General features: G+C 36.5%; 1 protein-coding gene across 6 annotated transcripts in view; it reads right to left on the bottom strand.

Moving 5' to 3' along the window:
- The window catches only part of DOCK3 (dedicator of cytokinesis 3), a 581,779-nt gene that overhangs the window by 353,239 nt on the left and 202,552 nt on the right, over nt 1–25,988 (bottom strand). For all 6 annotated transcript variants that reach the window (XM_032868163.1, XM_032868164.1, XM_032868166.1 and 3 more), the window contains exon 4: nt 18,782–18,837. In XM_032868163.1, coding sequence (XP_032724054.1) covers nt 18,782–18,837 — 56 coding nt within the window. The remainder of the gene's footprint in view (nt 1–18,781; nt 18,838–25,988) is intronic.

The following is a 25,988-nucleotide window of genomic DNA, read 5'->3' as shown; positions in this document are numbered from 1 at the left end:
GGGTTTGAAGAGGTGGGGGGCTGGCAGGTTGGGGGAACCAGGTGGTGGGTATTAGAGAGGGCATGGACTGCATGAAGCACTGGGTGTGGTACAAAAACAATGAATACTGTTACGCTGAAAATAATTTTTAAAAATGATAAAAAAAATAAGTGTTCAGAGTAATCTTTTCTTTCAGTTTTGGCACTCAAAGCCCAAAACCAAACTCTAGTTTTGATCCTAATGATTGCTGAATTGCAATGTCAGTTGAATTTAAGGCTTTTCCATAAATATTAAGATAAAAGGCTGGCTACTGACTTGGAAAGAATAGTAGAGATAAAAGTATAACACAGGACAACTTAAAAGGACCTAAATGTCACCCTTACTGAACCCTTTGCAGTAGAAAAAGGCCCTCCTTCTCTACTGAAGAGGGTGTCCTTGCCTTCCTTTAAAGGCTTATAGATTGGCTCACCTAAATTAGTTATCTTCCCAAAGGAAGCCAATTTTCTTAATGCCCTTTATTCCCAACCCGAGTGTCCCATGAATTCAATCTGTTTCCTTCCCCAGCTTTCCCACAATGAATGTGGTAAAAGGCACTGCAGCTATCACAGGCTTAACTCCATGGACTTTCCTTCATAAAGACTGATCTGGTAAAACAACTGTTGAATCAGAATGCGACAGTAGCATTGGGTAATGCTGAGACTCTAATATAGTACCATATCCAAGTGGATTAGCTGACACAATTTGGCAAGTTTATTACACTGGACTCCATTCATCATAAAAGGGATGGAATTTATTTCTCTACCTTCTTTATCTCTGGAAAAATGACTTTCAGTAGACTACTGAATACCTTATTTGTCATCATGTTAATGTGTATAAAATTCAAATATGAGCAAGGACATCACTTGAAATAAAAGAAGTAAAATAATAGACCGGTGCCCACAGGATTCACTGATACTACCAATTACTTCATCACCCAGAACACCGGACTGTGTAGAATATATTCTATATTCTAAACAGTTCACTTTTTAGAGTGAACTCTAAAAGAATTCACTATCTTTATTTTTAAAGACTGGGTACTATTCACATGATGTAATAAATGCTCTAAACCAAGAGCCAATATACCTGTGTTTCTCCCAAAGACAGAATACATGGGTTGAGAAAGAAGAGGTAGTGATGGAGGGGTTACTTCTCACTCTCAAACCTGATGACTCACTTGCAAAATTTTAGGTTCCAATCTCTTGAGGACTTTTGACTGCTGACTTAGAATCTAAGTGAAACATGAATAAACCAGATGAAAACATGATTCAATTACACTGAATCTGAGATTACCATGAGGCCATTTCAGTTTTAGGTTCTTTCCACCACTGCACGTGTGGCGGTGGGGGAAAGGCTATTTAGGTATTGGCTGTTGCGTTTAAATTTTGTTAGTCCTCAAAGAAGAAACAGGTTTATTGCAGCATGCAGAAGTGGGAAAAAGCACAGATGGAACCAAGGGGATCCACAAGGAGGATCTTAATAACTGCATACTCTGTGGTAAAAGCTAATGAAGAAAACTGTATCATCCCTCATCATACGGAACTACCAAGGGCTCAAAAGCTTAGCTGCGTTACTAGCTAAAGTGAAAAGATCATAAAATTAGTAGTAAAAAAAGGAGCTAAGTAATGAAAATTAATACATATAACCAGGTAGAGAAACATATCTGCATCAACTATTATATATTATTCCTATTATATATATATATCATATATATTTATAAATTTTACTTCATTCTTGTCTTCCTTCTTCCTTTCTCACCTATTGTTATTTTTTAAATTTTTTAAAGATTTTATTTATTTATTTGACAGAGATCACAAGTAGGTGGAGAAGCAGGCAGAGACAGAGGAGGAAGCAGGCTCCCCGCTGAGCAGAGAGCCCGACTCGGGGCTAGATCCCAGGACCTTGGGACCATGACCTGAGCCAAAGGCAGAGACTTTAACCCACTGAGCCACCCAGGCGCCCCCCTCACCTATTTTTAAAGGGAGTGGTGTGGTGATGAGGTTTAACCTACACTACTGTCCACAAATTACAGAAAAGCAAAACAAAAACATTATAAAGCTAAAAAAGAATATTCTAGAGATTATCAATTTGGAAACATATACTAACTATAAAACCTTGTATAATATAGCTAAAGTATTACACAGAGGGAATTCCAGAATCTCCAATTCTAGAATTAGAACAGACTAAATATAAATTCACTAAGTGTCCAAACTGACAAAAAGTTTTTAAAATTGTTTAATTTTTTTTAAAAAGAGGTCAACAAAAAATGGAAACTAGAAAATATTATTTATGAAAATTTAAAGCATGTTAATGAAATAGAAAACAATGAGAGACAATAGGGAGACTCTCCAACATAAATTCTTTGCTAAATCAAAACAGACAAATTTCAGAAAGAAATAATCATATGAAAATAAATTTTATTTTTTATTTATTTGTTGTTGTTTTATTTAAATTCAATTAGCAAAGGTATAGTACATCATTAGTTTTTGATATAATATTCAATGATTCATTAGTTGAATATAACACTCAGTACTCATCACATCATGTGTCCTCTTTAGTCACATTCCATTTGAATGTGCCCTTTACTCATTTGTATATATTTTTTATATTTTTTATTTCTTTTCAGCGTAACAGTATTCATTGTTTTTGCACCACACCCAGTGCTCCATGCAATACGTGCCCTCCCTAATACCCACCACCTGGTTCCCCCAACTGCCCACCCCCCGCCCCTTCAAAACCCTAAGGCTGTTTTAAAAGGCACAAAAATAATAATAGTATAAAAGGGGGGACATAATCATAAATTGCAGTAAAAAGTTTAAAATATACTAAGAGAAGGATAAAAAACTGTATGATCATTTCAATAGATGCAGAAAAATCATTTAACAAAATATAACATCTATTCATGATAAAAACCCTCAACAAAGTAGGTTTAGAGAGAATATACCTCAACATAATAAAGGAAGACTTTATATGAAAACCCATAGCTAACATCATCCTCAATGGGGAAAAACTGGGAACTTTTCCCCTAAGATCAGGAACAAGACAGAAGCATGTCCATGCTCACCACTTTTATTCAACATAGTGTGGGAAGTCCTAGCCATGGCAGTCAGACAACAAAAAGAAAAGGCATCCACATCAGTAGGGAAGAAGTCAAATTTTCAATATTTGCAGATGACATGATACTATACATAGGAAACCCAAAATATTCCACAAAAAAATAGCTAGTACACACAAATTCAGTAAAAGCTGTAGAATATAAAATCAACATATAGAAATTTACTGTATTTCTATACACCAATAATGAAGCAGAAAAAGAGAAATCAAGGAATCAATCCCATTTACAATGGCACCAAAAGCCGTAAGATACTTAAGAATAAACCAAACCATTAGTTTTCTGCCCCTAACTCTCTCTCTTCTCCTTCTGAGATTACCACAGGCATATATTAGTCCAAGAGAATGATTCCATAAACTCTGTAGGCTGTGTTCATTTCTTTCCATTCATTTTTCTTTTTTGTTTTTTTCTCTTCTGACTGGATATTTTCAAGTGACTTATCTTTGAATTCACAGATCTTCTGTTTGATCAAGTCTGTTGTTGACAGTTACAGTTTTTATTTTGTTCACTGTATACTTCAGGTCTAGGATTTGGTTCTTTTTTATGAGTTCTATCTCTTTGTTGAACCTCCCATTTTGTTCATTTGTTCTTCTCCTGATTTTAATATCCATCTATGTTCTCTTGTAGCTGCTGAGCTTCTTAAAATAATTATGTTTAATTCCTTTTCAGACAATTTATAGATCTCTATTTCTTTTAGGATGGTAAGTGGAAAATTAATGTACTTCCTTGATGGTGTCGTATTTCCTTGATTTTCTCATTCCCTGAAATTTTGCATTGCTGTTTCTTATTCAAAGAAGTTACCTTCTCCAGTCTTTACTGAGGGCCCTCAGAAGAGAAATGCCTTACTAGTCAGTCCAAGAGTAAATTCTGAAGCTCTCTCAGATCTTTTCAATGTATGCTCTTGCTCCACATCTCTGATTCCCTCTTTAGTGAGAATTAAGACTGTATGCCTTCTCTTGATGTCACAAAGCCAGGCCAGGTGCTGACTGACAATTTCTCATTTATTTCCCTTAGAGCAATACCGTAAAATGCTCGAGTTGTGTGCCTTCTCCTGATCGTACAGAGCTTATCCGGCTTTCTGCAGAATTACAAGCCATATTCAAAGGCTTGCAACTCACCATTCATGGGGCACATGTGATAAAGGTGATGCAGTTACAGGAAGGGTGGGTAAGACATGCAGAACATTTTAAGTGTCCCTGGGCCAGTTGGAGGAATCTGTAGGAAAATGTTTCCACTGGCTCATGGGCAGTCTTCTTTATAGGAGTCTCTAAAGTGGTTAGTTAGTCAGATCTGTGGTCCTTTGATGATTCCTGAGCCCTGGTTGCTATGAGTCCCCATATCTCTTATTTGCTCCCCACCTCTCTCAACCACTTGCTGATTACAGGATTCTAGGTATGATGAGAGAAAAAAAATGGGTCTCTAGAGTAGCATCCTACCTGACTGGAAAACCAAGTACTCATTCACTATGCTCTCTCATTCCCCCCTGTGGGAGATTATAGACCAAGTGAATCTCTCTTGGCAATGAGCCTGTGACACCTTTGGGACAGATGACACAGGTAAAGTTAAATTGTTCTTACCCTCTTCAGTGCAACAATTCTCAGATTTTTTTGCTTCAACAATGTGCTAACATTTATTTAGTGGAATCACAGCAATGCAGAAATGGAAAACAGTGTAAAACTTCAAGAGTAGCATCCTGAAAATAATGTCCATTATGTAAGTCCTGCATCCAGATTCCACAATGGTAATCTTGATCATAGCTGGTTGTCAAGATTGATGTTTCTGTGAGGAGATGGTAGAAAACTCCTATTCCACTGCTTTGCCTGTCACCCTTCAAGTCCAGATATTTTTACAAGCAAGTTTTATCAGCTCTTTAAAGCTCAGTCTCTACATTAACTTTTTCAAAGTCTAGAAATAGTGTGAAGTTTACTAGATTCATTCTATAAACTAATCTTTATAACAAAACTAGCCAAGGATATTACAAGAAAAGAAAATCATCAACAAATCTCATATGTATACAGAGAAGCAAAAATGTTAAAGATTATATAGGAAAATAAAATTAAGTAGTATGCTAAAAATATTAAGACCATGAAAAATGTATCCCAAGATACAGCACTTTTAGAGTGGAATTATTGATATATCAATTATATTAATGTTGCCTCAAAGATTTCAATGTCATTTTCCAGAAGCCTTTTCATACTGTCTTAAAAATAGGTAGTTTAAATGAGTACTGATTTAATCAAATGCTTCTTTGCATCTATTACATCTACGGCATGCCCACAACCCAACCTCTGCCATTCTGCCACTCTCCTGATAATGTGAATGTCAAAAAGAACAACGCTGGTTTGGAAAACAGTGTAAACCTACATGAGTTGCATCCAAAAGAGACTGTCTATTAAGTCCTGCATCCAGATTTATAGAACCATTCCAGCTTTTATCCTTTCTGAAAACTGGTACCTTAGCTTTTCCTTTCATTCTGTGAACTACCTTAAATCTTTCCAATAATTTTTAAGGGCAATTATTTTAATTTCTATTTCTAGGTCAACTACTCTTATTTTTTTTATTTCTTTTTAGTGTAACAGAACTCATTGTTTATGCACCACACCCAGTGCTCCATGCAATACGTGCCCTCCATAATACCCACCACCTGGCTCCCTGAACCTCCCACCACCCTGCCCCTTCAAAACCCTCAGATTGTTTTTCAGAGTCCATAGTCTTTCATGGTTCACCTCCCCTTCCAATTTCCCTCAACTCCCTTCTCCTCTCCATCTCCCCTTGTCCTCCATGCTATTTGTTATGCTCTACAAATCAGTGAAACCATATAATATTTGACTCTCTCGGCTTGCCTTATTTCACTCAGCATAATCTCTTCCAGTCCCGTCCATGTTGCTACAAAAGTTGGGTATTCATCCTTTCTAATGGAGGCATAATACTCCATCGTGTATATGGACCACATCTTCCTTATCCAATCGTCCGTTGAAGGGCATCTTGGTTCTTTCCACAGTTTGGCGACCATGGCCATTGCTGCTATAAACACTGGGGTACAGATGGCCCTTCTTTTCACTACATCTGTATCTTTGGGGTAAATACCCATTACTCAATGGCAGGGTCATAGGGAAGCTCTATTTTTAATTTCTTAAGGAAACTCCACACTGTTTTCCAAAGTGGCTGCACCAACTTGCATTCCCACCAACAGTGGAAGAGGGTTCCCCTTTCTCCACATCCTCTCCAAAACACGTTGTTTCCTGTCTTGCTAATTTTGGCCATTCTAAGTGGTGCAAGGTGGTATCTCAATGTGGTTTTAATTTGAATCTCCCTGATGGCTAGTGATGATGAACATTTTTTCATGTGTCTGATAGCCATTTGTATGTCTTCATTGGAGAAATGTCTGTTCATGTCTTCTGCCCATTTTTTGACATGATTATCTGTTGGTGAGTGTTGAGTTTGAGAAGTTCTTTATAGATCCTGGATATCAGCCTTTTGTCTGTACTGTCATTTGCAAATATCTCCTCCCATTCCGTGGGTTGCCTCTTTGTTTTTTTGACTGTTTCCTTTGCTGTGCAGAAGCTTTTGATCTTGATGAAGTCCCAAAAGTTCATTTTCGCTTTTGTTTCCTTTGCCTTTGGAGATATATCTTGAAAGAAGTTGCTGTGGCTGATATGGAAGAGGTTCCTGCCTATGTTCTCCTCTAGGATTCTGATGGGTTCCTGTCTCACGTTGAGGTCTTTTATCCATTTTGAGTTTATCTTTGTGTACGGTGTAAGAGAATGGTCGAGTTTCATTCTTCTACATACAGCTGTCCGATTTTCCCAGCACCATTTATGGAAGAGACTGTCTTTTTTCCACTGTATATTTTTTCCTGCTTTGTTGAAGATTATTTGACTATAGAGTTGAGGTCCATATCTGGGCTCTCTACTCTGTTCCATTGGTTTATTTTTTTACTTATTTATTTTAAAAAGTGAGTACATGCACATGCAAGTATGGGGAAGGGCAAAGGGAAAGGGAGAGAAATTTTGAAGCAGACTCCCTATAGAACGCAGGGTCCCAGGACCCTGAGATCATGAACTGAGGCAAAATCAAGAGTCAGACACTAACCAACTGAGCTACCCAGGTACCCCTCATCTAGTCTTTTTTATTAGGTATGGCTATGGATAAGGATTATGCCCCATTGCTTATCATCAGAAACCTACTATATTAGTATCAAATTGTCAGACACTGAGCTGAAGATGAGGACACACAAGAACATTCCTAGACCAAGTTCATTAATTTTGTTAGCATCTTGCCTATATATCCATAGGTATGTTATGGGAGACTGTCATGTGCTTTGCAGAAACCAAAACACATTATATCCATTTCACTGGCCTGACTTAGTCATGGTGAATGCATGACTCTCATCAAGAACCACGGCCTTTCTTAAATGTTCAAAAACCATCTGTTCAATTAAAGCACTTCTCAAACATTAAATTAACTTTCATACTCCTGAGTATTTGTAAGGTAAAATGTTACTAACAAAAGAAATACTTATATAGGGACTTAACTTATTATTTTAATCAGAGCAAAGAGAATGTGAATTTTAATTCATAATTTAATACAGATCTACAGTGTGTGTATACACATGCATTTCTCTCTACCTTAAATACTGAGGAGATATCCACAAGTTAACAGTCTTCCCATCAGCAAGTGAAGAGGCTTTGCCTGTTTTACTCTAGTAGTATAAATAAGTTCATTACAGAAATTATATGTATGTGTTTTTAAAAATCAAAAACATAAAGAAGTAAAAATGAACATAATGTACTAAATATACTACCTATTAATATTCAATAAGCACTGTTGTATAGCCACTCTGGAAAAATTTTGCTGTGAAAAAACAAAGTAATGAGTTCAAGAAGTTTTAAGCTGATGAAAATCATCTAGTAGAGGGGAAGTGGAACATTTAGAAGTTATTGCAAGAAGGAATTCTTTAAAAATCACTTTTGATGTTCCTCTCCAATGAAGACAGAGTTATTTTAGCAAACATACAAATAAAAATAAAAGTGCCAGAGAGGGGACACCTGGGTGACTTAGTTAAATATCTGCTTTCGGCTCAGGTCATGATCTCAGGGTCCTGGGACAGAGCCCCACATCTGGCTCCCTGATCAGCGGGGAGTCTGCTTCTCCCTCTTCCTCTGACTGCCGCACCCCTGCTTGTACTCGTGCTCCCTCTCTCTGAAGTAAATAAATAAAATCTTTGGGGAAGAAAGAAAAAACAAACAAAGAAACAAAAGTGCTAGAGAAAAGAAATGTTACACATTAACTAGTACTTAAGTTGATGTTCTCATGGATTTCTTATAGCGCACATGTATGCTCCTATGTGTATCCTCCCACATACACTCACCCCACTTTGAAACCAGACTCATTAAACCAGAGCAGAGAGGCAATATCCCAAAAATAATAAAATGCAAATAACAGAACATACGAGGAGTATATCACTGACCTATCTGTAATACCTGGCGTCACCCTCTTAAAATAAATTTAGTCCATTATAATTTGAACTTAGACACATTTTTCTTTTTTCCTTTATGTTTTATTGGTTTTAGAGGTAGAATTTAGTAACTCATTAGTTGCACATAACACCCAGTGCTCATTACATCAAGTGCCCTCCTTAATGCCCATCACCCAATTATTTTTCAATTAAACTGAAATTTAGTTAGTGACCAGTAAAACTGACAGCTCCTAAAACTACAGAAGTTGGCTATTCCTAGTTTAAATCATGACACTAATTTCCCACAATTTAAAAATAAAAAATATTTATAAGTGTTTCATAATGTAATGTTATTACGTAAATGTGCGGAAGTGACCTCCTGTATATTGGGCCTTATGTTATTTACATCTTCCGAGTAAGGGAGCACCATTAGCTCAGAGCCCACCAGTGCCAAAATTTTATACATCCAACTGCTTTTAGTATAACCCAAAGAAGCTTATTTTTAGCCATTTAGAGTTGTCATTTTACATTAATGAAGCTGCACTCAGAACCTGCTACCCACAGGCTAAACAAAGCCCAGTACTAAAAAAGACCATAAATTGCTGTTGTACTACAATGCTCTCTGACCCAGAGATTTCTCATCTTTCAGATGAGTGATATAATCTCACTTAGCATAATTATGCTAAGTAAAATAAGTCAAGCAGAAAAAGACAATTATCATACGGTTTTACTCATATGTGGAATATAAGGAATAGTGCACAGGGACAGGGAAGGAAAACTGAATGGGAAGAAATCACAGAGGGAGAAAAACTATGAGAAACTCTGGACCCTGGGTAAAAAACTAAGGGTTACAGAAGAGAGGGGGGATGGGGGGATGGGGTAACCAGGTGATGGGTACTAAGGAGGGCATGTCCACTGGGTGTTATATACAACTAATGAATCGCTGAACACTTCATCAAAAACTAATGATAACTGGCAAACTGAACATGAAAAAAAATATTGAGGTCAGATGAGTAACATAATCTAGACACACAAATTCCTTCTCTCCCAGGGGTTCCTATGCCCTCTTCCTGTTATAGGGATGACTCTGCACTGCTGTCTCTGGGAGGTCTCCAGCTGTGAGGGACTTACCTTAACCTCTCAAAGCGCTACCTAAATAAATCTCATAATGTGTTCCTTACATTTCATAGTCATGTCTTTTTTCTTAACAGCCCTGAAATCTTCAAATTTATTACAATTGTATATTTTTTCAGTGAAACTTTACAAAAAGTGATGACTATACTTGAATCATTTTAGGAGAAAACCCAGATGTCACGAAAAATTTTAAAAGCTAACTGAAAAATATGAAAAATACAAAAGTTCCCTTAAGATATTTTTCACTGATAGCCTCATCAAGTAATTTCATGTCCTGTCAACCAAACAAAAAACAAAAAGTACTTCAGCACAAATGTGACAAGTTTTCCAAGAAGCAGATGATATACCTTATGAAGCATCAAGAGCACAGGGTCATCTTTCTCACAGGTATGGCAGGATATAATGAAGAAGGCACATGACAGAAGCACAATGCATATTCTCTGATTGAGAGGCCCTTGGTCCTGCCTAGTATTTACTAAGGTAGAACCCCAAGTCCCAGTCTTTCTAATCTTATCAAGCCCTGGGACAACATGCAGAAGAAATATGAGTGTTTTAATTCACAACACAACCCATGTAGTATTCCAATCCAAAATCTTGAATCTAACCAGGAGAAAACATTTAGACAAATACAAATTGAGGGACTTTTGCAAAACAAGTACCTGGGCACTTCAACAATGTAAATGTCATAAAAGGAAAAAAGAACAGACTTATCAAAAAGAGAAAGGACCTAAATAAATAAAATCACATGCGAGAGAGGAGAAATCACAACCAACAACATAGAAATACAATTACAAGAAAATGTTATGAAATATTTCATGCCAACAAATTGGACACCCTGGAAGTAATGGATAAATCCCCAAGAACATATAAATCACCAAAACTTGAACAGACCCATAGCCAGCAAAGAAATTGAATCAACAATCAAAAATCTCCCAAAAAACAAAAGTCCAGGGCCAAATGGCTTCACAGGGGATTCAACTAAACATTTGTGTGTGAGTGTGTGTGTGTGTGTGTAAAACATGTGCTTTATTTATTAACAATCTTATCCTAAGTATCCTCTCCTAAATTATTCAAGAAACAATTATGTAACAAAAGTGAATTCTATACCCAGAAGACATGAACCCATTTACACTGAAACCTTATAATCACTTATTCTCTTTTTTTCCTTTTTAAAAAAATTTTTTACTGTATTATGTTAGTCACCATACAATACATCATTAGTTTTCTATGTAGTGTTCCATGATTCATTGTTTGCATATAACACCCAGTGCTCCATGTGATACATACCCTCCTTAATACCCACCACCAGGCTCACCCATTACCCCACCACCCCTCCCCTCTAAAACCTTCAGTTTGTTTCTGAGAGTCCACATTCTCTCATGGTTCATCTCCCCCTCCGATTCCCCATCCTTTCACTTTTCCTTTCCTTCTCCTAATGTCCTCCCTGTTATTCCTTATGCTCCACAAGTAAGTGAAACCATATGATAATTGACTTTCTCTGCTTGACTTATTTCACTCAGCATAATCTCCTCCAGTTCCATCCATGTTGATGCAAAAGTTGGGTATTCATCCTTTCTGATGGCTAAGTAATATTCCGTTCTATATATGGACCACATCTTCTTTATCCATTTGTCTATTGAGGAGCATCTTGGCTCTTTCCACAGTTTGGCTACGGTGGACATTGTTGCTTGAACATTGGGGTACATACATATGACCCTTCTTTTCACTACATCTGTATCTTTTGGGTAAATACCCAGTAGTGCAATTTCAGGGTCATAGGGTAGCTCTATTTTTAATTTTTTGAGGAACCTCCATACTGGTTTCTGAAGTGGCTGCACCAACTTGCGTTCCCACCAACAGCATAAGAGGGTCCCCCTTTCTCCACATCCTCTCCAACGTTTTAAATTTCTTGACTTGTTCATTTTTGCCATTCTGACGTGTTAGCTGGTATCTCAATGTGGTTATTCCTTTTTTTAAATTTAAATTCAATTAGCTAACAGATAATACATTAGTTTTTTGTCTGTTTGTTTGTTCATTTGGTGCAAAATAGTGGTTTATTAAAGCACGGGGACAGGACCCATGGGCAGAAAGAGCTGCTGCAAAAGGGTTGAGGGGTGGCTGACTATATATTATGGGGGGGAATGTTAGAAAAAGGAGGTTTTCAAAATGATTTTCATGTTAAAGACTCACAGGATACCAGAGGTCTTGCCATGATCAAATTAAGGTTGTTTTTCCCTCTAGCAAGGCATTAACATGAAGATAGTTGGGAGCTTCCTAGAGGAACATTATACTCTTCCCCCTTCAAGTATCTGTCAATGGGCTACAGGTTATAAGGACATTTAATTGTATCTACATTTCCTTCTGGAAGCTAAGTTATTGATAGAAATGCTTTGTTCATGTAGATTGTTAATTAGTTTTTGATGTAACGTTCAAGGATTCATTAATTGTGTATAACATTCAGTGCTCATCACATCATATGCGCTCTTTAATGCCCAGCACCCTGTTACCCCTTCCCCCCCACCCACCTCCCTTTCTGTAACCCTCTGTTTCCGGAAGTCAAGAGTCTCTCATGGTTTCTCTGATTTCTTCCCAATCAGTTTTCCCTCCCTGTCCGTATGACATTCTGTGTTATTCCTTAGGAAGAATTAATACCTATTCTTCTGAAATTGTTTCAAAAAATAGAAATGGAAGGAAAACTTCCAAACTCATTCCATGAGGCCAGTATTATCCTGATTCCAAAACCAAAGACCCCACTAAAAAAGACAACTAGAGACAACATCCCTGATAAACATGGATGTAAAAAATTCTCAACAAAATACTAGCAAATAGAGTTCAAAGTACAATAAAGAATCACTCACCACGATCAAGTGGGATTTATTCCTGGGTTGCAAGGTGGTTCAATATTTGCAAATCAATCAAGGTCATACACATTAATAAAAGAAAGGATAAGAACCATATGATCTCAATAGATGCAAAAAAAGCATTTGACAAAGTACAGTGTACATTCATGAAAAAGCCCCTCAACAAAATAGGTTTAGAGGGGACATACCTCAATATAATGAAGGCCATACATGAAAAACCCACAGCTAATTTCATCCTCAATGGGGAAAAACTGAGAGCTTTTCCCCTAAGGTTGGTAACATGAAAGTGATGTCCAGTCTCACTACTGTTATTGAACATAGTACTGGAAGTCCTAGCCATCAAGCGGACAACAAAACAAAATAAAATGCATCCACACTGGCAAGGAAGAAGTCCAACTTTCATTCTTTGCAGATGACTTGACGTAGAAAACCCAAAAGACTCCACCAAAAAAACCTGCTTGAACTGATACAAGAATTCAGCCAAGTTGCAGGATACAAAATCAATGTACAGAAATCTTGCGTTTCCATATCAATAATGAATCTTTTCTAAAATTTTTTTATTTGAGTATAGTTGACACAGAATGTTACATTACTTTCAGGTGCACAACACAGTGATTCAACATTTCTATAAACCATGCTGTGCTCACAAGTTTTGTCACCAAACAAGACTTTTACAGTATCACTGACTACATTCTTTATGCTGTATCTTTATTTCCCATGACTTATCCAATCTGTAACTGGAAGCCTGACAATACTTAATTCTTGACTGGATCCTATACCAGTCATACCCCCACCAAAAAAAGCAAACAGACAAAAACAGCTGTAAAGGACATTCTTCGGAAAATTAGGGATATCTGAATATAAACTAGATATTTTGTAAGTACTATTTTTATCATGTTTAATTTCTTGAGTATAATAATTATACTGTGATTATGTTAAAGAACGTCTTTTTCTTAGAAGACACATACTCAAATATTTAAGTCAAGTCTCAGAATGTATAAAACTCACTTTTATGTTAGGGCTGAGAGAAGAAAATGAGCTCAATATGGCAAAATATTGGTAACTAGTAAATCTAGGGGAATGGATATGTGCTACTTATATTATTCTTGTAACCTGTCTATAGATTTGGAATTTTTCAAAATAAAAAACTAGATAAGGAGAAAATTCTTTTTAATTTAAATTCAGGTTCGTTAACATGTAGTATAGTATTGATTTCAGGAGTAGAATTTAGTTATTTAGCACTTAGATATAACACCCAGTGCTATTCACAGAAAGTGCCCATCATCCATTTAGCCCATCCCCAAATAAGCCCCCTCCAGCAACCCTGTTTGTTCTCTAAAGTTGAGTCTTTTATGGTTTTGCTTCCCTCTCTGTTTTTATCTTATTTTATTTTTCCTTCCCTTCCCTTATGTTTATCTGTTTTGTTTCATAAATTCTACATGAGTCAAATCATATGGTATTTGTCTTTCTCTAACTAAGCTATTTCCAATCAGATGATTTTTTTTGAAGGTTTATTTATTTGAGAAAAAGAGAGAGAGCAGTGGGAGGGGCAGAGAGTAAGCAGGGGGAGAGGCAGAGAGAGAGAGAATCTCAAGCACACTGCCCACTCAGTGAAGAGCCCCATGTGGAGCTCCATCTCAGGACCCTGAAATCACGGCCTAAGCCAGCCAAAATCAAGAGTGAGACATTTAACCGACTGAGCCACCCAAGTGACCCAGATAATTTTTTAAAGGGACTATGCAGAAAAATTATCCCCAAACCAAGTGTTGCCATCTGCCATTCAGTTACGGTTTAAGGGCCAGAACTTGAGTCTTTACTGTTTTCTACTTCCCCTTTTTTCGTTTTCTCTCAAACCTCTTATTTCAGGCTTTCACTCTTACCACTCTACACTGCTCTTAACAAGATCTTCAATCTTATTCAACTTCAACAACACCAGATATATTTGATTAGTGTATCCTGTAAATAGTTTCTTTGATTGGTCTCCAATACACTACTGTTTGATTACCTACCTCCCTGGCCACAACTTTTCAGATTCTTTTCACTGATTCTCCTCTTCATCTTATCTTTAAACACTACAGTTCCCCAGTATTCTGTCTTCACTTCACTTCTTCATCTATAGTAATTTCTTTTCTGTTCTTATTCATGTAGATTTATATGTCATTTGAATGCTAATGACTTCCAAATCTATGCCTAAAGCTCCAAACTTTCCCCAGAACTCCACATTTATGTAGTCAACTGCTTACTTGACATCTCCATTTGATTAAGAGTCATTTCAAATTTAACATGTTGATCCTAAACATGTTTGATCCTAAAACTGAATCCTTTTATTTCCTCCCCAAAACATATCCCTTCCCAAATTTCCACTTTTCAGTGAATGGCAACCATATCCTCCTAGTTATTAAAACAAAAAATCCTGCAGTCATCTTAAATTCCTCTTGTTAGGGCACCTGGGTGGCTCAGTGGGTTAAAGCCTCTGCCTTCAGCTCAGGTCATGATCTCAGGGTCCTGGGATCGAGCCCCGCATCAGGCTCTCTGCTCAGCGGGGAGGCTGCTTCCTCTTCTCTCTCTGCCTGCCTCTCTGCCTACTTGTGATCTCGGTCTGTCAGATAAATAAATAAATCTTTAAATTCCTGTTTCCTCTACATGCTCAGCAAATCCTGTCAGCCCTAACTTCAAAATATATACTACCCCTTATCACTTCTTATTAGTGGATACATGAATCCAAGTTACCATTTTGTCTTCCACGGACTACTATAATATTCTACCAAGTCTCCCTGCTTCTGACCTTTCCCCACAGTAGTTCTAGTCTCAACAAAGCAACCTAGAATAACACTTTTAAAATTAACCACATCCCTCTTCTTTCTGAAAGTGGCTTCCTGGCTCATTCAATAAAAGATAACACCCCTGATAAGGCCTACAAGGCCTTGCAATATTTATCACCTTGCTGCCACTCTGGACTCCTCTCCTTTTACTGACCTCACTTCCACACACTGTAGTCAAACCATCTGCCTTATTATACCTGAACAAGACAGGCACACTTTGCACATAAAGGATTAGAGTAGAGATAAAGCTCATGAATTAAAAGTATTTAAGGGCTTGGAGCAAGAAGAGGACTCTGAGAGGAATAACAAAGCGGGGCCCAAGAGGAAGAATGGAAACAAGAATAGTCATAGAAATTAAGGAGGAAAAAAGGCACTAAAAAGAGATATATCATCAAAGTAATATTTATAAAAGTGGAGGGAAAAAGATAAAGGAGAATTAACTTATAGCAGGGAACAGAGTAAAAATACCATGCATAAAGAAATGGGAAATATACTAACCCATTATAGTTGCTATTTCTGGATGGCAGTATCAAGTGTTTTTATTTGTTCTTATAACATCTGTTGTGTTTTCAGAAGTTTACACTTTTGCCCACATACCTTTGGTTGGGTCCTTTATCCAAAGGCATGGCCCTACATATAGGATATATTCCTTTAGGGATCTCAACAGAAGGCCCAAACTTTTTACCAAGGTCCCTATAACTTTCCAGTTCTTGAACTCTAAGATTTTTCTCACCAATGTTAAGTGGCTGGTAAAGTCTACTCAGTTTGCTAGTTTTACACTTCTACTAAGATTCCTTGAGTTTTATACAGCCCAAAAGAAGCTAGAATTCGTTCAATTACTTAGGGGGAATTTGTAAGCAGATTAAGGTCCTAATTCTCTGAGGTTCTCTACTCTCTGGGTTTTAACCTCTTACTTCTTATTAGTCTCCCTGACAGTTCAAAACTTCAATGTCTATTTCCTCATCCCTGAAAGACTATCACTTTCTGTTTAGGATCTGTTTGCTGCACCACATCAGAGTGAGCTGAAAAATTCTCTGTGGGAAAAAAAAGCCAAAGTAAACATGCACTCTTCTTCCCATATGAATTCCTCCCTCCTTCAAGAATCAAAGTTCTTCAAGATCCTCCCTACATTTGATGAAGAGAAAGAGAGAGAAAGGCAAACCAAGAAACAGACTCTTAACTATAGAGAACAAACTGATTACAGAGGGTAAGTGGGGTGGGGAGATGGGTGAAACAGATGATGGGGATTAAAGAGCGCACTCGTTGTGATGAGCACTGGGTGTTGTATGGAAGTGCTGAATCACTAAATTCTGTACCTGAAACTAATATTACACTGTATGTTAACTAACTGGAATTTAAGTAAAAACTTGGGGAAAGAAGATCCTCCTACACTGACTGCTCTTCAACACCTGAAGACAGTTTTTTAAAATACTTTCTTCAGACTTTAGAAATATTTTTCTGGAAAATCAAAGTGCAGGAGATTTGTATACTGAATTGATCTTATGTAGCTTTCTAAGGTGTACATCAAAAAGACAGTTTCTCTGCTTCCTTGGAGAAAGAGTGCTTCCAACAAATATGGATCCCCTGTATAACTCTTTAAGCCATTCTTTGCCTTTCTGAAACAAACTGAATCTAGGTATGGATTTTTCTGCTAGCAAAGTAGTCCCCAATTTCCTTTACAACTATTATAAATAGGAAAGTTGCTCCTGGATTTAAGATGAGTCCCTTGTTATCAGAAATATATGATTTTGCTGGCATTTTCTGAGGCACTGTTTCTTGATCCCTAAACATTCTATCTCCTTTTCTCATCTCACCTTCGTGTAGTTTCTGCCACATTTCAATTCTCATTAGTCCCATTATTAAACAAAGTGTTATTAAATTAGGGGTATTATTTTTGTGTTTCAAGGTGAGCCATTCACATTCATGAAGTTATTTTCTTTCATAATACTTTCAGAAATGTATGTCTTCATGATACTTGTTTAGACACTCCCTTTTCATTTTTACACAATTTCTATCCAATCTTGATGGTTTTGGCACACCTTACCTATAAATTTGAGGTAATAGATTATATGTTGCAAAGGTTCACTAAAAGGATTTTCAAGTTTCCTGTCTCTACATTCTCATGTCTGGTATTTTATAAAAGAAGAAGAGGAACAATAAAGAGTATTCTGGTCATGCATTCATATTAGAATCTTCTTAATTATAGTCTTATTATGCCTCAATAACAAATTTTATCTTAGAAGGCATATCAGTCATTTACTAATACCTCTCATCTCTAAATCCACCCTTCTAAGCACCAACTCTGAGGCTGGGATTTGCCAACTTTGCCTCACAAGCTCCTTTGTCTGGTGGGGGGCATTAGAAAGATACCTTCGAAAAGGAAATAAAAAGTGTTACTGTGGTTTCTATAAACCATTCCACCAGAGAAAGTTGGTTCCAGCCTCCAGTTGCTTTTGACATTCCCAGAAACAACTTCACTGCCCTTCTTCATACATATCAGCAGCAGCCATGTGATTTCATCTCCTCAGAATTTGAGCTCTAGTGTCTCAAGACCCATCTTCTAAGTTCCTGAGTTCTGGTATCCCCAACCCATTATCTTTTGTTCCCCCAGCCACTAGACTTCTTTCTGCAGTTATTATTTTGGGTTGTATTGGCATTTCCTTTTTTTTTTCTTTCATTTTTTCAAACATGTGTGTTTGAAACTCCCTACATTAAATTCTAACTTATAAAGTGACTTATAAGTTTCTCTTTTCCTGACTCAACCCTAACTAAACTCTGATGCTTTCTCAACCTCTGTTCAAAAACATTATTTCTAGTACCAAAAGCTATCATATATAATATCCTAAATTTTATATTTTAAAATGATTTATTTTAAAAATCAAAATTTTATAGTAGCATATATATTTATATTTATTATTCACATAAATATATATATTTATTACTTTTAAAATTTGGACATGACAGTAAAGAATTTCTAAAAATCAGTCATAATCTGAATGTACAAAAATAACAAATGTTAACATTTTGATATATTTACATCTTGTCTCTCTTCTATTAGAGATTGCACTTGTTACCCTACAGAAACTATTCTCATAATGCAAATAACTGTAAAAGACATGCTGCATGCATAACTGTTTTTATAAAATTCACCACAATTCAGGTTACCTTTCTAGTATACAGAAAACAGATTAAAGTTGTCAGTATTTAAGAAATAGTGTGGCCTCAGAATTATATGATATATAATAACGCAATAAAGCAAATTTATTTTTGGCAGGAAAACATCCTAACAACATATTTTATACTACAAACTAAAAAGAAAAAGGCCTTCCTTTGCAACTTCTAAAAATTATAAATAAATTTAGTAAGGCCAGCTACTCACCCCCTATTACTGACAATTGCCTTTTTCAAGTGAATGTAATTTGCAGGAAAGATCCCCTGTAAAAGAGAAAAGATTTCCCATTAGAAAAGGAAATTCGTGATTACCATCTCAAATATATTAAAATAGCAGCCGGATTTCAGCATGGAAATACTCTATCGATAATACAGTAGATAGGGGTGCATGGGTGGTTCAGTCGGTTATGTGTCTGCCTTAAGCTTAGATCATGACCCTGGGTTCTGGGATGGACCCCTGCATCCGGCTCCCTGCTCAGCAGGGAGCCTGCTTCTTCCTCACCCTCTGTCGGCCGCCCCCTTGCTTGTGCTTGTGCTCTCTCTTGCTCTCAAATAGATAAATAAAATCTTTTTAAAAATACAGTAGATATCTTAGTGTAGCAACCACTTTGCATATTAAGAATGCAAAGTTGCACAAACTATATACATTATATAGGAATTTCATTGTCATTTGCAGAGTCCGTCCTCAGGGGAAAACTGTGATCTTAGGCAACTACCAAAAAGACTTTTTAAGTTACAGATTGGAAATATTCCATTTAATCACTCTCAGGATATAGACTTATATACAGAACTTGGCCTGTACCTACAAAACCAACAATATTACCTAACCAGCTAATATCACCTATGTTATCCAGCTCTGAGCTGGAGAAACAATTCTCAGACTCTGGCTCACATTTATCTTCATAAGAATGAATCAATTTAGAAGTTTTTATAAACATTTCTTATTTTACTCTTTCATTATAGAGTTTCCATTTTCATATTTGCTATAATTTGATTTCCATTCCTAACAGATAAAAAATGAATTGTTTTTAAAAACAATTAAGTTTTCCAATCAGTGCTTCATTCCTTTTCCTGATGTATGAAACTTTCTTCAAATAAAACACAGTGGCCTAAATTTTTTATACTCTCTGGCCTCCACCACTGCCAATAATAAATCTATACGAGACGAGGCCATCAGCAGCTGGACTTTATAAATTTCAATGTACAGATTCCTCACCTCCTTGGTTAAGTTTATTCCTAAGTTTCTGCTTGCTTTCACTGCTATTTTAAATAGACTGCTGCCTTCCTTTTTTCAGATATTTCACTGTTAGTGAACAGAAACATAGTTAAATTCTTTGTGTTAATTTTGTATCCCATAACTTTACTGAAGTTTTTTTTTTAAAGATTTTATTTATTCATTTGACAGAGAGAGAGAGATCACAAGTAGGCAGGCAGAGGGGAGGGAAGCAGGATCCCCACCGAGCAGAGAGCCTGATGCAGGGCTCAATCCCAAGACCCTGAGATCACTACCTGAGCCAATGGCAGAGGCTCAACCCACTGAGCCACCCAGGTGCCCCTTTACTGAATTTTTCATTGGTTTTAACAGTTTTTTGGTGGAGTCTTTAGGATTTTCTACATATATCATATCATATGCAAGCACATACAATATTATTTCTTCCTTTCTTATTTGAATACCTTTTGTTTCCTTTTCTTACCTGCTGTTCTGGCTAGGACTTCCAGTATTCTGTTTAATAGGAGTGGTAAGAGTGAGCACCCTTGTCTTGTTGCTCCTCTTAGAGAAAAATATTTCAACCTTATACCACTGCATATGATGTTAGCTCTGGACCTGTCATATCACGGCCTTTCTTATGCTGAGGTATATTACTTCTAAACCCAAATTGCCAAGTTTTATTCATTAAAGGATGCTGGATTATGTCAAATGCTTTTACTGCATCTACTGAAATGATTATACAATTTTTATCTTTCATTCTATCAGTAAGATGTATCAAATTTATTAGTTTGATAATGTTAAACCATCCTTTCGCCCCTTGATATGATCCTTTAAAAGTGCTGTTAAATTCAGGTTGCTAATATTTTGTTGAGAAGTTTTGCATCTGTATTCATCAGGGATATTGTCTTTGGTTCTCTTTTCCTTTATTGTCCTTATCTGGCTTGGGTATCAGGTTATTACTGGCCTCATAAAAAGAGTATGGAAGTGTTCCCTCCTCTTCAGTTTTCTAGAAGAGTTTGAGAACTGTTACTGACTCTTATTTTTTTTTTAAGATTTTATTTATTTATTTGACAGAGAGATCACAAGTAGGCAGAGAGACAGGGGAAAGCAGGCTCCCTGCCGAGCAGAGAGCCTGATGTGGGACTCGATCCCAGGACCCTAAGATCATGTCCTGAGCCAAAGGCAGAGGCTCAACCCACTGAACCACCCAGGTGCCCTGGTATTGACTTTTTAAAGTTTGGTAGAATTCACCAGTAAACTCATCAGGACCTGGACTTTTCTTTGTTAGAAGATTTTGGTTGCTCATGCAATCTCCTTACTCACTACTTAGATGATTAACAGTTTTTTTAATTTCTTCCTGATTTATCCTTGGTAGGTTATATGTTTCTAGGAACTCACCCATTTCCTCCAGGTTATCCAATTTGTTGATATTAATTTGTCATAGCATTCTCTTATAATCCTTTCTATTTCTATGGTATCATTTTAAATGTTTCCTATTTCATAACTCATTTCATTTAAGTCTTTCCTTTTTTCCCTTAGTCTATCTCAGGATTTGTCCATTTTGTTTATCTTTAGGGGAAAAAAAAAACCTGTTCTTAGTTTTGTTAATCTTTTCATAGATTTCTGGTCTCTATTTCACTTTTTCCACTCTGATCTTTGTTATTTCCTTCCTTCTGCTAAATTTGAGCATAGTTTTTTTCTTCTTTTTCTAGTTCCTTGAGATGTAAAGTTGTTTATTTGACATCTTTCTTTTTTCATATTGTAGGCATGTATTACTATAAAATTCCCTCTTAAAACTGCTTTTGCAGCCTCCCATAGTATACTGTTTCCATTTTAATTTGTGTCAAGGTATCTTTTTATTTCCTTTGTGATTTTTTTTGACCACTGGTTAATCAGAACTGTATTGTTTAATTTGAACATATTTGTGAATTTTCCAGTTTTCTTCCGATTACTGATTTCTACTTTCATACCTTGTAGTCTAAAAAAGATATGTAGTATAATTTCAATCTTCTTAAATTTGCTAAGCCTTGCTATGTGACCTGTCATAGGATTTATTCTGAAGAATGTTCCATTTTCAGTTGAGAATAATGTATATCCTGCTGTTGGTGGATGAAATGTTCTATCTACTTCTGTGAGGTTCGTTTGGTCTAAAGTACAGTTCAAGTCCAATGTCTCTTTGTTGATTTTCTGTCCAGATAATCTATCTACTGAAGTCTCCCACTATTATAATCTAATTCTCCCTTTAAATCTGTGTTTAATACATTTATTATATATTAATATATTAGTTTCTGATGCACCTTTATGAATGATATATCTTCTGGTTGAGTTGATCCTTTTATCATTATATAAATGATTTCTTGATATCTAGTTATACTTTTTGACTTAATGTCTATTTTACTCAGTGTAAGTATAGCTACTTATGCTCTCTTTTGGTTTCCACTTGCATGAAATATCTTTTTCTATCCCTTTACTTTCAAGCTATATGTATCCTTAAAGCCGGAGTAAGTCTCTTATAGGTGGCATGCAATAAGCTGGGCCTTGTTTTTTAATCAATCCAGCCACATTAGGTCTGTCAATTAGAGAATTCAATCTATTTACATTTAAAGTAATTATCAATAGGTAAAGACTTACTAATGCTATCTTATTATTTCCAATTCTTTTATAATTACCTTGCTTCTTTCATCTTTTGCTGCTTTCCTTTGTGAACTGATGATTTTCCACAGTGGTATGTTTTGATTCCCTTACCTGTCATCTTCCAAGATTCTGCTGTAGGTTTTGCTTTGTGGTTACCATGGTTTTATGTAACACATATTATAAGTCTATTTTATACTCATAACAACTTAACTTTGATCATCTATAAAAACTCTACCCATTTACTCTCCCCTGCTTTGATTTTGATGTCACAATTTACCTGTGTTTGTATTTTATATTTTAAAATTACTATAGCTATGTTTTTAAAACTCTCATCTTTTAATACTAGAGTTAATATACCATCATATCATAGTATTAGAGTATTCTAAATCTGACTACATAATAACCTTTACCAGTGTGTTTTATATTTTCATGCTTTCATGTTCTTAATCAGTGTTCTTTCATTCAGCTTGAAGAACTCCTTTTAGCATTTTATAAGGCAGGTCTAGTGGTAAATTCCCTCAGCTTTTGTTTAGTTGGGAAAATTTGTATCTCTCCTTCATTTCTGAAGAACGGCTCTGCTAGGGTAAGTGTTCTTGTTTGGTGGGGCTTTTTTTAATTTCAACACTTGGACTATATTACCCTACTCTTTTATAGCCTGTATTATTTTTGCTGAGAAATCCACTGGTAGTCTAATGGGGGGGTAGTTACCTCATAAGTTACCACTTTTGTTTCTTTTGCTGCTTTTAAAATCTTTCCTTGTCTGTGACTTTGACAATTTTATTATAATGTGTCTTGGAGGGGGATTTCTTCATGTTCAGTTTGTCTGGTGACCTATGAAGACTATGAACTTAGATGTCCAAATTTCTCCCTAGATTTGGAAAGTTCTTAGCCATTATTTCTTTAAATAGGTTTCCTGACCCCTTTTCCCCCATCTTCTCCTTTTAGAACTCCAATGATTCATAAATTGGTCCCACTGATATGTACCACCTATCATGAAGTCTTTCTTTACTCTTCCTCATTTTTTTCTTCTTTTCCAGTCAGGTTTCCTCTGACTATATAATTTCAAAGTTCCTATCTTTAATTTCACTGATTCTTTCTTCTGCTTGATCAAACCTACTGCTGATGTGCTCTACTACATTTTTTTTCCATTTCATTCACTGAATTCTTCAACTCCAGAATTTGTTTGGTTCTTTTTCATTATCTCTTTGATAAAATTGATAAATTTTTTATATTGTTAATGTACTGTTTTCCTGATTTCACTGAACGGTCTTTCAGTGTTTCCTTTAGCTCATTAAACTTCCTTAAAAGAGCTTTTTTGAGGGGCACGGAGGTGGTTCAGTTATTAAGCGCCAACCTTTGGCTCAGGTCATGATCCCAGGATCCTGGGATCAAGCCACATCAGGCTCTCTGCTCAGCGGGAAGCCTGCTTCTCCCTCTCCCACTCCCCCTGCTGTGTTCCCTCTCTTGCTATATCTCTCTTTGTCAAATAAACAAACAAAATCTTAAAAAACAAAACCAGCTTTTTTTTTAATTCTTTATCAGATAAATTGTAAATCTCCATGTCTTTGGATTCAGTTACTGGAAGATTATGTGGTCCTTCGGTGGAATACGTTTTCTTGGGTTTTTTTTTCTTTCCTTTTTTAAATTTAAATTCAATTAGCTTCCTTGGTTTTTCATGTGTCTTGGAGTTCTGTGTTATGGTGTTCAAATTTGAAGTAGCAGTCACCTGTCCAGACTTTACTAATTGCCAGCAGGGTAGAAATACCTTCCATGTTCCTCTTAAGAGATTCTGTAATTTCTCAAACCTCCTATGAACCTGCTCCATATTTCTTGCTCACTTTTGTGGCAGAATTCTTCAGCATGAATGCTTTCTATTGATTCTACAATGCACCAGGCTGAGTGCTGACAGGCTCTCTTGTGTCATCCCAAAGGTTGCACTATAACTCAAATTTGTGGTCTCTGTACTACAGATTCTGCCTGCTTTCCATGTGTATTCAGTAACAGTCTTCCAAAGCTTGCTCTTGCCACCATCTTAAAGAGCATGTACAGTGAGCCAGCCGCAGCATAGGGGACATAGGGGATGGCGGGTAGTATGAGGCACAAAGCACTGGGATGCTCGTGGGGCAGTGGGGGAATCCAAAGGTGGGACTTTCCAAGCAGTAAATGGTGGGCTTTTGATAAAGAATCTGATGTACAGGAGGTTCTGTGTCTCTTTAATGCCACCCCAAAATCCTATGTGCCTCTTTCTACCTCTCAGTCACGGAACTCCCAATTTAGTACTCTGGAGAGGGCAAGACAGAAATGAGACCCTCTGGCAGCATCTGCAGAACTGGAGAAGCTGGATCCTCACTCACATGCACTCTTGTCTTCACAGGAGAAATCATGGGCCTAAAAGGATTTCCTCTGGCCTTTATCTGTGCTGTCTTGTGGTAAAGTTGATATAGGTAAAGTGAAATTTTTCCTATTAACCACTCCAATGTACCCAAACTCTTACTTTCTTCTCCAAGAAAGTGCTGGGTGTTCACCTATAGAAACCTAGACATCCACGAAGTTTCTCTCATCCAAGGGATATTGTCTTCAGAAGCTCCAAGATGGCAAAAGGGTCACTTCTGGGACTGGGGTCTATCTACCTATTACACAATGCACAAGTAGGTGAGACTTCTCCTGGGTCCCTTGTTGTATGATGAAGGATGCTACAGGTCCCCAAAACACTTTTGTTTGTGGATGGAAACAAAATATTTGTTTTTGAGAGTGAGAACAAAAACTAGGGACATCTTATAGCACCACGAAGCTGACATCAAGGATACCAGTAATACATTTTATACATCGGCCCATAATAAAAGATAACTTATGTCAACAGGGAATCCTAATATAGGAAAATATGGACTTAAAATAGAATAAAACACACAACTTCATGCAACCAAAACTAAGCAATGACAACCTATTACCTATAAAAGAAGAATAGTAAAAAGCTAAAAAGGCATAAAATTAGCATATGCTTCCAGGAAGATGGATGAGACATATTTTTCACTAATCCTCCTGATAAATACAACAAAAAACTTTGGACATATATGTAACATATACATAAATATATACATATTTCACACATATAACATCATATATAAAGCATAGATATACATTGTATATTAAAAACTCTAGAAAGAAATATATTTTTAAAAAATAGGAAGATTCTGAAAGGTACAGAGAAAAAGGCAGACCAGCTAGGGACCTTGAGATGCTAGAAAGAACAGTGGTGCATTCCCTAGATTTTCTTTTACCTTATACATCTGTTATTTGAAGCTGAAAAAGCTAGAAACCAAGAAATACCAACAGGCACAGACAAACAAAGACTGTTCCTTCTAGCTTAAGAACCAGGAAAAGTCAGCCTGTCAACAAAGAAAACACCTTAGTAATAACCACTATATTGATTCCAATCATCACAAAAAATGAAAGAAAAAAAAGTGTGGCCCAACTCTCACCCACGCAAGCAAGGTTAACTGGAGAAACTGGACTTTCACCTTCATCAGACCATAATTAACACATTCAAGTCTTTTTTTAATTTCTTTTCAGC

Source organism: Lontra canadensis, unplaced genomic scaffold (assembly GCF_010015895.1).
Source record: "Lontra canadensis isolate GAN:19392208 unplaced genomic scaffold, GSC_riverotter_1.0 scaffold35, whole genome shotgun sequence".
NCBI classification, from domain to species: domain Eukaryota; kingdom Metazoa; phylum Chordata; class Mammalia; order Carnivora; family Mustelidae; genus Lontra; species Lontra canadensis.
This window is presented reverse-complemented; position numbering and strand designations above follow the sequence as displayed.